The sequence below is a fragment of the Scheffersomyces xylosifermentans genome (genome assembly GCF_036884685.1).
Source record: "Scheffersomyces xylosifermentans strain CBS 12540 chromosome Unknown RJT20scaffold_2, whole genome shotgun sequence".
NCBI classification, from domain to species: Eukaryota; Fungi; Ascomycota; class Pichiomycetes; order Serinales; family Debaryomycetaceae; genus Scheffersomyces; species Scheffersomyces xylosifermentans.
In genome coordinates, this window is record NW_027042940.1 from 369784 (window position 1) to 385520 (window position 15737).

General features: G+C 40.9%; 8 protein-coding genes across 8 annotated transcripts; 4 read left to right on the plus strand and 4 right to left on the minus strand. All coding sequences in view use genetic code 12, as the record gives it.

The window, feature by feature from the left end:
• Positions 1 to 342: 342 nt before the first annotated feature.
• RJT20DRAFT_133053 (uncharacterized protein) lies at positions 343 to 1161 on the plus strand (the record flags this gene model as incomplete). Its single annotated transcript, XM_064918192.1, has 1 exon — positions 343 to 1161. One exon carries the CDS (start codon positions 343 to 345, stop codon positions 1159 to 1161), a length of 819 nt encoding a protein of 272 aa, XP_064775657.1.
• A 1070-nt stretch (positions 1162 to 2231) lies between these two features.
• On the plus strand, positions 2232 to 3698 carry TIM50 (protein translocase subunit; the record flags this gene model as incomplete). The annotated part of the gene is made up of 1 exon (XM_064921463.1): positions 2232 to 3698. One exon carries the CDS (start codon positions 2232 to 2234, stop codon positions 3696 to 3698), a length of 1467 nt encoding a protein of 488 aa, XP_064775658.1.
• A 1035-nt stretch (positions 3699 to 4733) lies between these two features.
• HAP43 (Hap43p) lies at positions 4734 to 7267 on the plus strand. Its single transcript, XM_064919371.1, has one exon. It carries the CDS (start codon positions 5067 to 5069, stop codon positions 7029 to 7031), a length of 1965 nt encoding a protein of 654 aa, XP_064775659.1. The 5' UTR covers positions 4734 to 5066; the 3' UTR covers positions 7032 to 7267.
• ARL3 (Arf family GTPase) lies at positions 7130 to 8391 on the minus strand. The gene has a single exon (XM_064916470.1). The coding sequence runs from the start codon at positions 8238 to 8240 to the stop codon at positions 7503 to 7505; it is 738 nt and encodes a 245-aa protein (XP_064775660.1). The 5' UTR covers positions 8241 to 8391; the 3' UTR covers positions 7130 to 7502.
• A 649-nt stretch (positions 8392 to 9040) lies between these two features.
• On the minus strand, positions 9041 to 10530 carry WBP1 (dolichyl-diphosphooligosaccharide-protein glycotransferase). The gene has a single exon (XM_064916471.1). The coding sequence runs from the start codon at positions 10424 to 10426 to the stop codon at positions 9095 to 9097; it is 1332 nt and encodes a 443-aa protein (XP_064775661.1). The 5' UTR covers positions 10427 to 10530; the 3' UTR covers positions 9041 to 9094.
• A 512-nt stretch (positions 10531 to 11042) lies between these two features.
• On the plus strand, positions 11043 to 11913 carry RJT20DRAFT_24920 (ubiquitin-related modifier). The gene has a single exon (XM_064919372.1). The coding sequence runs from the start codon at positions 11428 to 11430 to the stop codon at positions 11731 to 11733; it is 306 nt and encodes a 101-aa protein (XP_064775662.1). The 5' UTR covers positions 11043 to 11427; the 3' UTR covers positions 11734 to 11913.
• A 38-nt stretch (positions 11914 to 11951) lies between these two features.
• Positions 11952 to 12783, minus strand: RJT20DRAFT_125389 (uncharacterized protein). Its single transcript, XM_064916472.1, has one exon. The coding sequence runs from the start codon at positions 12674 to 12676 to the stop codon at positions 11960 to 11962; it is 717 nt and encodes a 238-aa protein (XP_064775663.1). The 5' UTR covers positions 12677 to 12783; the 3' UTR covers positions 11952 to 11959.
• Positions 12784 to 12813: 30 nt separating this feature from the next.
• On the minus strand, positions 12814 to 14819 carry RJT20DRAFT_125390 (mannosylinositol phosphorylceramide synthase regulatory subunit). Its single transcript, XM_064916473.1, has one exon. It carries the CDS (start codon positions 14656 to 14658, stop codon positions 13162 to 13164), a length of 1497 nt encoding a protein of 498 aa, XP_064775664.1. The 5' UTR covers positions 14659 to 14819; the 3' UTR covers positions 12814 to 13161.
• Positions 14820 to 15737: the final 918 nt, after the last annotated feature.

Here is a 15737-nt window from a genome sequence, read left to right on the forward strand (position 1 = left end):
CTGTCGTACTGTCTACTTGCTGGACGATCTGTTGAGAAGGCATGATCAATGTGACCTTGATTGATTGTTCTCTTCACCCATAACGCGCTACCATATTACACATTTTTCTGCTATCATTTTCTCAAGCTTATTATCATTTCAGATTTTGCAACTTTTCTAATTCCTTAGTTTATATCATCTAGTTTTGTTAAGCAACTATCACTTGTGAAATTCAGATACTATTTCCTTTAGCCATTGGTGGTTTAGAAAGCACCTGATTGTAATTGACAAATCACGTTTACCGATAGCTTTGACGATTTTAGGATTGGCGGCTAACACTAACTTCGATTGTACATATGAAGCATGACTAACAACAGGAGCTCAACTACGGATTCAAGTGTAACTGAACCAGAACCAGTGCTGGAGACATCTCTAGAGCTAGAACAAAGGCCAGAACAAGGGCCAGTGCCCCCTACAGAGTCAGTACCCAACAATGATGTCGCAGACAACAACCGCCAAGCTTCCAACTACCCTGAAGCGGCTGTTAGGGCAATTGAATGTGACATAGTAGTGTCCACAACTGGAAGAATGAATGCTTATCACTCCACTTGTGATGATGACGTTGCGTACATTCTCAATGAGTTTGGAAAAAGGTATATAGATACTGATGACGAATTGCAGCCAAAGAGGAGAGCTACAGAAAGCACGTCTATACTCAAAAGTTTTTCCTCAAGTGTGGAGAGGCAATATTATGGTATTTGTGGCGAATTTTTGAAAGCACATTCTCCAACCTCAGCAAAGTACTTTAATGATGACATGATATTCTTGCATGATTCCAGCATATATGTTGGAAATGTCCAATCAAAATTGCAGAATTACTATTTTGATATGAATAATTCGAATATCGGTCATTTTGAACTGGCGCTTTTGAAATTGGAAGCTATGCTTTTAGAAAGAGAAAAGCAAATGAAAATATTGATAGCAACCAATGAAGAGACGTGGATGTATATCTACAATGCTGACAATAACCCCATTAGTGAATGCAGGGCTCTCTTGAAGAAATTGCGAACCGTATTCGCAGCTGAGCTTCAAGTCCAACAGAGGATCAAGCTGCCGACCAAGCAGCCAACCAAAATGCCAACCCTAGAGTTAACAAAGAATAGTGCCAACCACACGGTTTAACTAGTTGTTTGGATATTGACAACTTGAACGTAATATGAGGTGGGAACTAATATCTAACACTATATCCTAATACATCAGCTAGCTTGTAATTCCAAATTGCTTTCAACTTGATACTGCCAAGGGAAATTAGAGGAGCTTAAATATATTTGCAACGCAGTGCATCTACTACTTGAATCAACACCTACAACTATCCGCTCAAATTAGTTGAGCAACAAAGATACCTACTTAGTCAAAAATGTACCTACTAAAGGACTACTCTCATTATTGAAAAAGGGAGTAGAAGAAGAGAATTACATAACGCTTGAACTTACTTTTGAGCACTTCTTCCTTGAATACGACACTTTTAAATTGAGTATTCCATAGATCCAAGGGTCAAAAGGAAGAAATGGCTCTATTGCTATTACAAATATATATTTTAAACATGTGTCTTCGACTTAGTGAATTCTGGGAGGTTACTTCTATTTTTACATAAATGAACTACCAACGGCAAAATCATCTTCCAAAATATACTCCTACAGCATACTGCCAACTGCGGTTCTCACCTCACTACTAGAAACTAACCACTCTAAACACTCCGACACCTCCCCCATTCAAGTTGGTTCCTCCTACCTCACTCGTCAAGAAGAATAAAAAAATAGATAGACCCTAATCGTAGATAGACCCTAACCATAACAAGCACCCAGAAATTACTACTATAAATCTTGCATACCTCTCAAGATCTACAACCACTAGTCACCAGTCTCACCACTTTCCTCACTTTCCTCACTTCCCTCACACTTGCTCTCCATATATAGTCTCTCTAACTAATGCTCACCACCAGAATCTTCTCGCATTCTTCCTCCCATAGTTAAATCTCCTGCAGACATCAATATCCATGAAAATTTTCAATTTCTCAGTGCGAATGAGCTCTGTTAACTAAGTGATTGTTAACTGAGTGAGAACAGTGACGGTTTATCAGTAACAGTTGTTTCGCCATCAGCATTATCTTGTACATACACTTGCCGCCTACGCACACCACTAGAGGCTACGCCATAACACTACCGAATTAACTTCAATTCTACGCAGCTATCATGTTGCGTCGCTCCGTGGTTCTCGCCAGAACAGCGATCCAAGCTCGCTCAGTAGCTGCACTCACAGCCAATGCCACCAGAATCAGCATGGTGCCAAAGCTCCAACCAGTCAAATTCTACTCCACAAAAGACGCCAGCAAGAAGGAGGATAAGAAGCAAGCCCCACAGTCGATTTTAACTGACGATTTGTTGGCAAGAGCGGGATTCGAAGACATAGACCCAAAGGAATCCTCTAAAGCTAATGAACAAGAGGGTGAAACAGAAAAAGAAACAGAAGGCGATAACGCCGAAACGAAGGAGGGATCAGGAGCTCGCTCTAGCAAGAAGAGTAGAAGAAGAGCACAGACTTCCAAGGATTTACAACGTGAGCGTTACGCCAATTACTTCTACTTTTCTACCTTTGCTGGTGGTCTCCTAGGTTTAGGCTATTTAAGTCGTGATTGGGATAACGAAGAAGAAAGAAAGGCCATGGAGGGCCAAAATATCGATAACGGCTACACTCCAGGATTAATGTACAATCGTTTGAATAAGAGGTTGGCTTCTCTTTTTACTTTCTTCTCTGAACCGGCCTTTGAGAACTTGTTGCCTCCACCAGCACCAGAAGCATACAGAAGACCTTTGACCTTGGTATTGACTTTGGACGATTTGCTTATCCATTCAAACTGGGATACCAAGAATGGTTGGAGAACTGCCAAGAGACCTGGTTTGGACTATTTCTTGGGATACTTATCTCAATACTATGAGATCGTCATCTTCGGTTCCAACTACCAGATGCACTCTGAAAAGACCGTCGCCAAATTAGACCCTATGCACGCTTACATTTCCTACGCCTTGTACAGAGAAGCTTGTCGTTACAAGGACGGTAAGTTGATTAAGGATTTGTCGCTTTTGAACAGAGACTTGGGTAAAACTATCATTGTTGACATTGAACCAGAATGTGTCTCGTACCAAGCTGAAAATGCTATTGTAGTGAAGCCATGGGACGGAAAGCCAGATGACTATTTAATTCAATTAATTCCCTTCTTGGAATACTTAGCCACGCAACCAGTCAAGGATGTCAGACCTATCTTGAACACTTTCCAAGACAAATCCAACATTGTCGAGGAGTTCAAGGAACGTGAGTTGAAGTTGAGACAGAAATGGGCGCAAGATCACAAGCACAGTAACCTTCCAAACGCTGGTGATGCCATTGGTAAATTATTGGGTTTGCCTTCCGTGAAAAAGGAGCAAAAGATGCCCTTGGATATCATCAGAGAGCACGGTCAATTCCAATATGAACAAATGCAAAAGTATATGCGTGATAATGCCCAACAGTTCTTAGAAGAAGAGAAAAGAAACAAAGATCAATTCGGAAAGGTTTCCTTGAACCAATTGATCACCGAGGGTGCCCCTAAGCCGGAGGATATCTTGAAGGCACAAGCCGAGAGATTGCAAAAGGAGCAGGAGCAACAGAGGGCTGCTAAATAAACGACAGTATGACCCGGAAGAGGAGAATAAAGCGGTAGATTTTCTTATTTTTTTCCCTTGTGGACTGTTTAAATATGTATATATGTATCGCCCTAACAATAAATGACTTGTATATTGACACCCATTTGGAAAGTAGATGCAAATACATCGATGATTGCAAAAACGGCGGTCGCTGTTTTCAGAAGAAGTTATGTCACGTGATAAGCGGTACGGGTTTTACAAATTGCTTTTGAGCCTTCGATCCTGTATTGTTGCTCTATCGGAGAACGAGCAAATTTAATATTTTGGTAAAGTTCCGGTACTGTATAGCTTCTCTTCATTTGGCCGATCTCGGAAACAGTATTTCTTTTAGTAACCGTGCCTAGGAACAACTGATGGTTTAGATAGCGAAGTGACGTCCGAAGGGCGAGTCGGAATGGTCTAAGAAAGCGGCTACAATACTCAAAGATGTAGTAGGAGCTAACCACTTCTGAAACCAAGAAATGGGACGATTGAACCTGACTTCCGCCCTGCCATTGTCCGTATGTATACTCATATGCATGGTATATATCGCCTTTCCACCTGTGAATGCATGTTCTCTCTACTCACTGAAAAACCTAAAGACACTCCATGATGCACGTCATCAAGCTAGACACCACATTAAAACCCAAACCAATCCCATTTCTTACCTGATTATCGTGGTATCTCACTTCCTTCCGTAACCAGCTCGTAACCAACCTGCTCTCCTCCCTCTTCCTCCCTCTTCCCTCCTCTTCCCTCCTCTTCCCTCCTCTTCTCCTCCCCATTCACACCCTCACATTCTACCCTCGCATTAGTGCAAATCCCCAATCTAGCCAATAGCACCAGGGGAATCAAGAAAAATCAGACGCCATGCACTTGCCAGAAAATTCACCTGTCTGTATGGAATCCATGATAGTGCCACAAAAAGAGTTTTTATCTTTTTCATCAATCGCTTACCTTTTCCATCAAATACTCATACAAGCATAAACGGGTTATTATTGGTAAATTGAGGAGCCAGAGGATTTGGGACTTTTTTTTTAAGGAGCATTGTAAATTTTATTGCCTTGTCCTCTTCTAGACTCACCAGAGAATATTCGACGTCAGTTTTCGTGCTTAGAAATCAAATCCCCATACCGTGGACTATTCCATATATTCAGTATTACTAAAGGTTATCTAAATAGTAACAACCAGAGGTTACTCAAGCAACAACGTCTCCACAAAATAACCGTCTTTAGGACAAGAAAACTCGCCCATTCTTTGCCAGCAGTTTGTCCATATTCAAAGAACTCTCGTTTCTGATCTTATTTAAAGTAGACGTATAGTTTCTACGTGAACTTATTGAACAGTCTTTCAGCTATTACTTTTATCATGTCTGCAAGAGGCCCCTCAATAGCTCCTCGACTGGAACCTTCGCCCATCGCCATCGCCGGATCGCCTCCTTCCAGCGGCCCCAGCCCAAGGCCTTTCACTAACTCAGGAGCAAGCCCAGCATCTGCAAGTTCTCCTCCTAGATCTGTCGCTCTAGCCCCCAACAATGTGACTCAAATCATTACTTCCAAGGAGTGGGTGTTACCACCAAGACCAAAACCTGGAAGAAAGCCTAGTGTAGACACCCCTGCTTCGAAGAGAAAAGCTCAGAATCGGGCCGCTCAAAGAGCCTTTAGAGAAAGAAGAGCTACGAGAGTGCAAGAATTGGAGCAGAAGCTCATGGAAGTTGAGAAGGAGAAGGAAGTCAAGGAAATGGCCCTTGTGAATACTATCAACAAGTTAAAAGTAGAGAACCAGTTCTTGTTGAAGAATATAGAGCAATTGCGGAACGATGTCCAAAACATTAAGAATAATCAAAGCCAGACTCAATCTACTTCCGTTAAGGGCCAATCGGCACACCAAATCAAGTCTTCCTTTTCACTTGGCGGCGATGCTTCTGCTAATGCTTCGCCAGCAAACCTTAGCTCCAGCTCTCCAGCAAGCACGGCATATTCTGTTCAACAGATTTCGCCAGCTCCTTCGGCAGACTCTCCTCCTGGATACGCTCATACCCACAATAACCATCAACATCGCCATAGTCATTCGAAGCAATCGGCCACCTCCTCCAACTTGACCCCGCTTTCATCTAATACTACACCAGACAAACCAGTTGTCCAACAGAACTCCGACACAAGCAATTTTGACTGCGGAGTATGCCTCAAGGACGACTGCCTCTGTGAAAGTGTGGGTTTGAAGACGCCTGCTACACGAACAAAAGCAGAGGTCAAATCGGATAATGACATCGCCCAAATTACTAAGGCATTGGAAGAGACTATAAATTCATTCAAGCCTATGGCAGCTGTTTCTTTGGCTTCAAAGAAGAGAAAGGTTTCACTGGTTGCACAGGATGAACAAGAAATCGATTTCACTGAAGTGTACACTACAAAACTGAAGCCAATGCCAGACTTGAAAAAGCTCAAGAAATCTTCAAGCGATGAAATCAAAACTTCCAATCTGTTAGAAAATAGCGCTGCTTTCAACGAAGACTCCCCAGTAGAGAACTGTGGTTTCTGCTCCTATGACACGCCGTGTGTATGTCGTGAGGCAGCCAAGGAAGCAGCATTATTGAATAGCACATTACATCAACAATCGGTCGAAGATATCGATGAGTTGGAAGACGAATTATCCGCAGCAAACAAGACTTTGCCTCCATTACAATTGAATTCAAATAACTTCCGTAAATCTTCATTACCTGTCATGCATCCTGGTCCCTCAGTCGAGATCAGAGAAATCACAAACCTTACGCCTGGAGCTGTTCCTACGGTGGTGACTTCAACACGAAGAGGCAACCTGGAGAATGCTTCCTCGAGCTCATTTTCTTCAGTAAATACTACGAATTCTAATGAAAACAAGAACAAGAATAAGGATTCTTCAGAGTGCACAGGAAATCCTGGTACATGTCGCCAATGTCAAATGGATCCTTTATCGACCTTGTTCTGTACAACTGTGGCTAACAAAGAACAAACTGAAACCAGCGGAAATAGCTCCACCCCGCAGCCTATATTGTCCAGGAACAACTCGAAGGCAAGTTTACCCTCTATGGTTGTTCCTAATTTGACTAATCCATCAACACCTGGAGGACCACAGTCGGGAACAAGAGCTTCGACTCCGGCACCTGGAGGTAGTACGAACACTGGAATGTTTATTCCTTGTGCTGATGCTTATAAGACATTATCGAGACACAAGAAATTTGACTCCGTAGACTTCAGCACATTGGTAGGCAAGTTAACGACGAGGGGTATGCAAGTGGAAGTACAATCAGTGGCAAATGTGCTAAGAGAATTGGATAGAAGATTATACCATTAGTTGGAATTTGATTATCGTATATAATGCATTATGAAATATGTTGGTTAATTATGGCAAGTAGGCTTACCGAATTTAATAAATACTAAAATAACATAGATATATGTCCTGTACTTGCAAAGAATCATTTCTTTCAGAGGTCACCTTCCAGAAGGCGGACCTATTTGTAAGTAACTATTCATTTGTTTGTAGAAAGGCTCTATTTGAGATTACTTCGTCTGATAGAAACAAAAGGTATGTGAATGTTTACGACCGCAATTGCTCTTCCAAGGTACTATCCTTCACTTTGGGATGTAGCTGCTTTGGTTCTGTCGATATGCCATTAGAGAGCTATGTGACTTAGAAGCTATAAAGTCTTTGTCAATTTCAATATTATCTCACCAACCAGGATTTTATGCTTAGCAGCCCAAGATTGATGTAGATCTTATTAGCATTCCAATTTTCGTCTGGAAATTAACTGCTTGAAAGTTTAGATCAACTGTATTGGGGCATTTTTGCACCCTTGTTATAGATTAATCTCGTGACTAACCATTCCAAACTCTCCTTCAAACCTTGATTTTCTAAAACTGAAACAGGTAACAACTTTGAATCGGTTGCTTCTAGCTCACTTACCAATTGAATGAACACACCTGTCTTCAATGACACCAAATCTACGGCTTGTGGTAAATCTTGCTTATTCGCTAACATTAGTATAGGTACATTAACGGTACCATCACCGTATTCATCGGTATTCCAAGAGTTATCATGCGCTATTTCGATCAATGTCTCGTAGCATTCCTCGAAACGCGCTGTATCTGTAGAATCTATTATGAAGATGATTCCGTGACATGATTTGTAATATCTAGACCACATGTTTCTGAGTGATCGTTGACCACCCAAATCCCAGAATTTAAGGTTTATATTCTTGAATTGAGATGCCAATTCTGAATCTGATGATGCTTCGAAATGTACTGTGGTGGTATTCTGGCCCACTGTTGGGAGGATTCTCTTGGACTTCAATATGTCTGATGTTGTTCTTGGTTCGTTGTCTTCATCTGTAGTTTGTTTCTTCTTTAATTTAGAGCTCAGCCCAGAATCGTTGGGAGATTTATATAAGAGCTTTACGTGCTCGAGGAACGTGGTTTTGCCCGCATTATCCAACCCTAAGATGAGTATATTGTACTGTTCCCTCTTGGTGTATTGCGTGTACAAAGAGGTTGCCAAATGAAACATGATTCAATGCCAAACGATGAAGAGAAATGCAAATTGAAAAGAAAATGATCCCGAAAATAGAGCGTTTACCCGAGAACAATGTATCTGTTTGTTTCAATGCCGCTGTTGTAATACACTGTGTAATCTATGTTATCTTCTACAACACAGTGTTCTATAACAAAACAACCACCACTATAAACCTGTTAGAACAGTAGACGGCTTACCCGGATTCGGCAAGGGCTTAGATGGATTGTAATATCCTGTATATTGCGTACTCTTCTTAAGTGAAGAGTCTGAAAAATTTGGCATGGAATTTTCAGTGGTCTGACAGTTCTTCTTTGAAGTAGTGTGAATGTTGTTTCATACTGTGTAATATGGTATGACGTCAAACATGGAGGAAGATAAGAGTCGAGTAATGGAATCAATGAGCGTTGGAAAGTTCAAATTGTATGTAATTATTGAGGTTATTAGTACTCTGTTAACTATTTTATGATGATCAATCGATAGGGACAACTGAGCCAAAAGGCATTGAAGATAGTTGTTCAAGATAGTAGAAAACATATCTGATTAAATTGTTAACGGAATGACATAATTATGCGAGAACTAGTACTAACATAGTTTAGATATAAATCTTAAAAAGATGTGTCGAATGGATTCGGAGCGGGGTGGTCATTATGCCAGTAGTCTTTATGGCAATTCAATAAACCAAAATGGCCAAGTTATTCTATTTCCTGAAACTTCTATCTTCTGTTCTTTTGATATTTACCTCTTGAGTCTGTTCTCTATGTCCTCAACTTTTAATACTCTACAAATTTCTTATGACAAAGTTGTATGTTTATTATATTATACAATTGGATTTTCTATTTTCATCACCCTCAAATGTTCTTCTTCTTGATGTCGGTCTTGCCGACATAGATGTAGTTGACAACAAACAAGAACCAAGCGACAGTTACAAGGAAAGCGCTGGCAACGTACAACCAGGCATTTGGAATATCCCACGATCTCTTGTACTCGTCGTTAGCCAAGTGTCTAACAGTGACAACCTTCTTGTCAACCAAATAAGTCAATCCATTTCTCTTGTAATTCAACTCAAAAGTGAACACTCCATGGTGGTCTGGAATTGTGAAGTTAGCGAAGTAAAGGAAAGCATCCAACTCTTCACTGCCTTTAGTAGAAGCAATCGGTCCTAATGGCTGTAAATCAAGTCTTTGATAAGGATCTAACAACTTGAAAGAAAGTTGAATTTGGTTTTCTTCTTCGGTGACTTCATATGGAACCCACTTTCCGTTGACAAGCTCAGTAACACCAATAGCGTAAATGGTTTGGTCTTTGATACGGTACAACTTTGGATTACGTATCTCGGGAGCCTCGCTCTTGTAGTGCTCTACGAACTTCAATCTCAATACGTTCTTCTGCTGGAAAGCCCATTGAGACAATTCCTCATTGTCGAGAAGGGACTCGGAACCAACCCAAGTTAATCTGGCATTATTTAAAGCTTGTAATCCAACAGCTAAGAAACCTTGCTCTCCAAAAGTCCAGGTAGTATCCTGTTCAATGGCTGGGATGTCCTTTTTGGCGGAGAATCCAGTAGCTGAACTCTTAATGATAGGGAAGATGTATTCATTGTTGGAGATTAAAGCAGCACTACCCTCGTATTCGGTGTTCTTAATGGACGAGACAATGCCATTGCCCTTGACCACATTGAGTTCATCACTCAATTTAACTTTTCCACCCTCGGCAGAGTTGAAGTGGTCAATCAACTTGAAATTTTTAGGAGATGGGTAGATACCCAATTCGTTCAAGAATGTTCTGAGACCGTCTGGTAAAACAGAAGTAACAGAGCCGACAACCAAAACATTACCCTTTTGGTTGATGAAGTTTAACAATTTGTGCTGAGAAATGGCGTCTTTGGCTCCAATAGCCTTCTTGGAAGAAGGCAAGAGGACCAAGTGGTCGAATCTGACGGCATCTTCGTAGAACAAGTTAATATTTTCGTCATCGTAGGTTTTGTAGGTGACGACATAGATGTTTTCCAAGCTATTGATCAAGCCGGACACTGAGGTCGACAATGACTCGGTTTCGTTGAGGTTGTTGACCTTCGGGTCGTAGATTACCAACGCATGCGGTGTAGCGAGATCGACAGAGGAAAGTGCGCTAGCAATAGACACAAGGGCGAATATCACCAGTAAGAACAATCTAGGAACCATTGTTGCAAGACGATTCTAGTTGATAGGGTGATTTCTATAATGGAGATATGACTGTGGAGTCTCAATTAGATGCAATTCCTCAATGGATCTAGGATAAAGACAACGGAGAACACTGTTAACAACCACCAAATACGTGTTTGAAAAATCGCCAACTTTATGAGCGGATGGTGTATGCAGGATGACAACTCGTTAGATTTTTTGGTGTATTGTATGTACAGGAGACGTACCATATATAGTGTAAGTGAGTGTGTGGGCCATTGAGTTGGTAGGCAGTAAGTAAGTAAGTAAGTGAGTGAGTGAGTGTTAGTGAGTGTTAGTGAGAGAGTATTAGTGAGTAATTGAATAAGTGAGTAAGTGAGTAAGTGAGCATAGGTGGAGAGTGTGTGCTTGATTTAAACGAGTTGATAGAGGGTAATTTTAAAGTGATAGTTGACTACTGGGTGAGAGATGGAGGTATATATCTTGTATCTTCTCTCTTATATGTTTGCTTTGTTTGAGAAGAGTAGTGGGGACGTTAGTGCTTACGAAGGCTGGTAACATTACATTAAAGGATTGTTGCTTGTTTTTTTCTAAATTTCGGCTTAAAAGTAGAATTACTTTTGTAGATTCGTTGTCTTTGTTTCGTCTCTTTTGCTGGTGTGAGAGTAACGTGTAGTGAGGTTGGAACTCGCATAGTTAACATTAGATATTAAAACAGAGATATATAAATATTTATCTATATACTAGTAACATTCAGTCCATTTTCAATACTGCCCAATCCTCCTCCTCCTCCTCCTCCTCTCTTTCCTCTCATTATCTCTGATCTGTGTATGTTCCAGAAATTTGCACCCTTTGAAATTTCTGATGCGAAAAGATTTCGTCGCATAGTTAAGGAAGTGACTAGAGAAAGAGACGAGAAGAGAATAGATATTCATTATTCTTTTATAGTAGAATCTTTGTTATTACACATACAGTGGATACTTTCTATTTCAGTCATAAAACAAAAGTAGCAACATCGTAACATGGGTTTCAAGGTAAAAGTCGAGTTTTTGGGCGGCTTGGACGTGATTTCCGGTGGAGTCAGAGAACATAAATTGACCATTCCTTTGGAGGAAGGAGAAGCTACAGTCAAGGATTTGATTGAAAACATCACGAAAACTATCATCGCAGACCCTAAGGATATACCCGTGTTCATAGAGGATGACACAGTACGTCCTGGGATTCTTGTTCTTATCAATGATACAGACTGGGAATTGGAAGGGATGGAGGACTACGTTTTGGAAAGTGGTGATGTCTTCACATTTACTAGCACTTTACATGGAGGATAAAATAGCTGAAGTTGGAGCACTGTATCCACTCGAAACTCCCTTTCAATGCATATAATCTACCAATACATATAGTCACGGCTAGCATTGCTAGCAGTGAATCTTCAACAATGACTGGCCGCTCTCATCTCGTACTCAATGAGCCGCAGCCATTCATAATAGTTTCTATAATTCGTTCATCTTGTACAATACATAGACAATAAAATCGACATTATTACGTTTCATTCAACTACAATGCAACTAAACGGCATCCTAAAACTCCCTGCCCTCCCCAATTTGGTGTGGGTTTCAAGTCCAATACAAGGCGTTCCGTACCTCGTAAGACGTCAACTTTTACGCTCTTATTTATGCTATTACGAACCCTAGACACCACATTTGCAAGTTTTCCATGATTTGCAGCATGTATGTCTTCGTCGAACACGATTATCTTGTCGCCGTCTCTTAGTCCGGAGGTGTACGCAGGGCCATTGTCTGCTACGTCCTTAACCAATGCAAAAGGAACGGTGTATCTTGACACTTCTTGACGGCTTTCAGTCGCCTGACTCGTTTGTACGTCATTGGTATCAGTTTGTGGTTCTGCTGCTCGTCTATTAGCAAATTCCTCTATCAATTTGTCATTCAATAGCTCTAGAATTTGCTTGTGGTCATTTCTCAACCGTATCACCTTCACTCTGATCAACCGGATGCTCACTACGTCGATATCGCTACGGGGAAACCCGTCTCTAGTGACGAGCTTGGTATTCATGTCTGCTCCGTACTTATTCTTCAACACGTCGAAAAGAATCGATAATTGGGATTCTATGTCCTCCTTTGTAGTGGATAACTGCTGGAAATCAAGCAAGGCAAAATCCGTACGATAAGACTTGAATTGAGTCTCATCCAAGTTCAAACTTTTCATCAACCCTCTGAAGGAGTCTCCTGATACATCCTCGTCATCTACAGTCATTTTGAGTCAATATATATCAACCTTATCTAATATTACCAGATTATAATAATTTAATCTTAAAGAGGCAAATTGAAAAATCCGTTTGTATGGCCTTGTTGTGTGTGCAGGACATTGCAAAATGCATAAAGTGATGCATTTTTGTATAGTGAAGGTTGGAAGAGGAAGAGGAAGAGGAAGAGGTGGTATTAGTTGTTATGCTTATAGTTGAGTTGCTTGAATTGTTTGCGTTGATAAATGAGTTCAATGTCACAGTGATATGATGTTGTATAATGTTGGTTTAAGTGGATTATGTCTACGGATTTTTAGTTAGGTATGGTATTGGTGATATATGACTCTTTTATATGAATAATCCCTTTTGTAGTGAACTAGTTAGTACAGATAATACTATTATACAATGATCTCTATGTAATGCTTTTTTTTTATCTTATTTAATTTGTCCGAGTTGTCTGACTTGACGTAATAAGCTTAGTGGTAAATCTCTTATATCATGCTCCGTTCTCTGTACTAATGGCAAATGAATAGGTACTGACGGCATCTACGTCGTCGTCTTCGTTTCCTTCACTGATCTCCTTCCAGGAGGCCACGGTCAAGATCACAAATCCAATAACAACCAAGAAATCACCAAGCAATTGCTGGAATCCCAATGTGTTGCCGAACATGATCCATTCGACAATTCCGATTAAGAAAATAGTGAGTAAAGAACTCACGGAAGACAATACCGGACTTGTAAGTGCCATCAAGGATAAAAATGAAGCACTGAAAATCAAATTCAGGAAGATCGAGCCTACAATATAAGTCCAAATAAGTCTAGTTTTGTCCCCATAGTTGAAAAAGTTAAAGCTGTGAATATGGAAGAGCTCAGCAACGATAATTGTTACTAGAACGAAAATGCAAGTAAAGAATCCCAAGAGACCCATGACAAAGTTGGCGAAAGTCAGTTGACGACGAGGCGTAATGATTTTAGACAAATGCGGAGGTACACATAAGTATCTTTTGTAAATGACTTCGTAGTAACCATAAAGAATCGCTCCGATCAAGATGATCAAGTTACCCCAGAATCTATAAGGATAGAGTTCTTCGCCATCATCTACAGTCTTGTCGTCGCCTGAACTTCCTGAGTATGCGACGATGAAAACACCCAGAATAGCGATGATCACAGAACTGGCCTTCAACCAGGAGAATTTCTCCTGCAAAATTGGGATAGCAAATGCGTACGCTGTGAAGGCTGAACAATTATAGATAGCCGTAACGTCGGCTGCGTAAGTCATTGCCATGGCTCCATACCAAGTAAACCCTGCGATAGTCAAGACACCTGTGATAAGCAAAGCCTTGAACAAAGTATACTTTATTGATGGTGTATTGACGAACGAATGAACACAAGCAGAGATCGAGCTCGATGATGAGATATGGGCATTTCTGTCGATGAGTTCATTCAAGTTGTCGGTTGTCTTGTCGTAGTTAACGTTAGCCTCGTAGATCAAAATCGACGTATGGTACACGTTGTGGAATTGTTTCACAACACACTTCTTGAAGTATTTGTAATAGTTGAGCTGTTGTATGGGGACATTTATTTGGCGATTTTGAGTTGTCTGATCGTCGCCTTCGTTCAGTTGCTGCTGATCTTCAAGCAACTGGGAATGAGAATTTAATCTCTGATACTGGATACCTGCTCCAATGTAATCACTGACAGTATGATCCCCGCCATATTTCTGCTGTTGTCTGTACTTGGTAAAAGTCCGGTAGAGCGATACTCCGAGAGCTTGGAGAGGCCATAGGATCCACCAGGAACCATGTGTGACCAAGAGAAGAACTACCGGTTCTCCGAACCCGAGTTGGTATGCCTGGGATGTGAATTCTGTCTGGGTGACGAAGGAAAGTAACGACAAAAGGAAGAGGAACGTTACAAATACGATTTTTGTCTTGGACGAATGGGCACCCTGGTCGCTGGCGGCGGGATCCACTGAAAGATTAGTTATGGCCATAGTTCTATCTTTCTTGTGGGGGGATATGGTTATGAACGAGCCGTCAAGTTTATTATACGGTTGTGAACATCAAAGAATGCCTATAAAGAAAACATGTAGCTAGAGATATCGAGACGCACGGAAATGGAAAAACTTTAAGAAGTACGGTGAAGACTGTATTAGGCTAAAGTTAGTAACAGAATAAGAATATCGACAAAACAATGGAAGAATGGAGTGTACGAAACGGGGCACCGAACAAGAATAAGATTGAGTGAGAGAGTGAGTGTTACGGAGAATGAGAGTCAACTGACGAAACGAGTGTGACAGGTTCAGTGAAAAAGCAACAATCCGATGAAATGAACGAGAACTATTGAAGAAATGTGAAGGTGGAGTAGACCGAGCAGCACCGAGAAAACCGAGAAGATCGTGTAGAAAACATCAATGAGTAGGACGACAAGAATGAGACATGAACGAGATGAACGAGACGAACTGATAGACAAAGCCGGTAAAGCAAAGCGAGTTCAAGCGAGGCATGTTTATTGCGTCACAGCTACAGAGAGCTGTGCAGGTGAATGTAATGGCGGGTCAGTGAGAGAATGGAATGGAATGGAGAAGATGCCAGCAATAAAGAAGCAATTGTAAAGAAAGGTTCTGGTGCTGTAGGAAACGGAGTAGAGTAATTGACTTTTAGTCGTTAGAGAAGTGATGGTATACTGTATCTCTGTATTGAATATAACAACAGCCTTTATCTAACCTGCAGTTACTCTTCTCTGAATACAAGCCAACTCCGGCCTTCTTATGACAATAGCTGCGAAAAATGATTCATAATATGGCTCCATTGAACACACTGAAAATTTTCAGTCCGATCAGTAGAATGCCCTTACTATGTTGATTGTTTAGAGTGAACGAAATCTATGCAAATGAAAATCTACACCATGTCGCTTTTAATGACGGGATATGTGTAAGTTTCATGGTCCTATATGGCTCATTGGTCCGCAATTGAAGAACCTGGTGGTCCATTGGAGAACCTGGTGGTCGTGGCCAAAAAATTCTCTTGTTCAAATTTTAACATGGGTTTCTGGTGACAATTTTATGTGTAT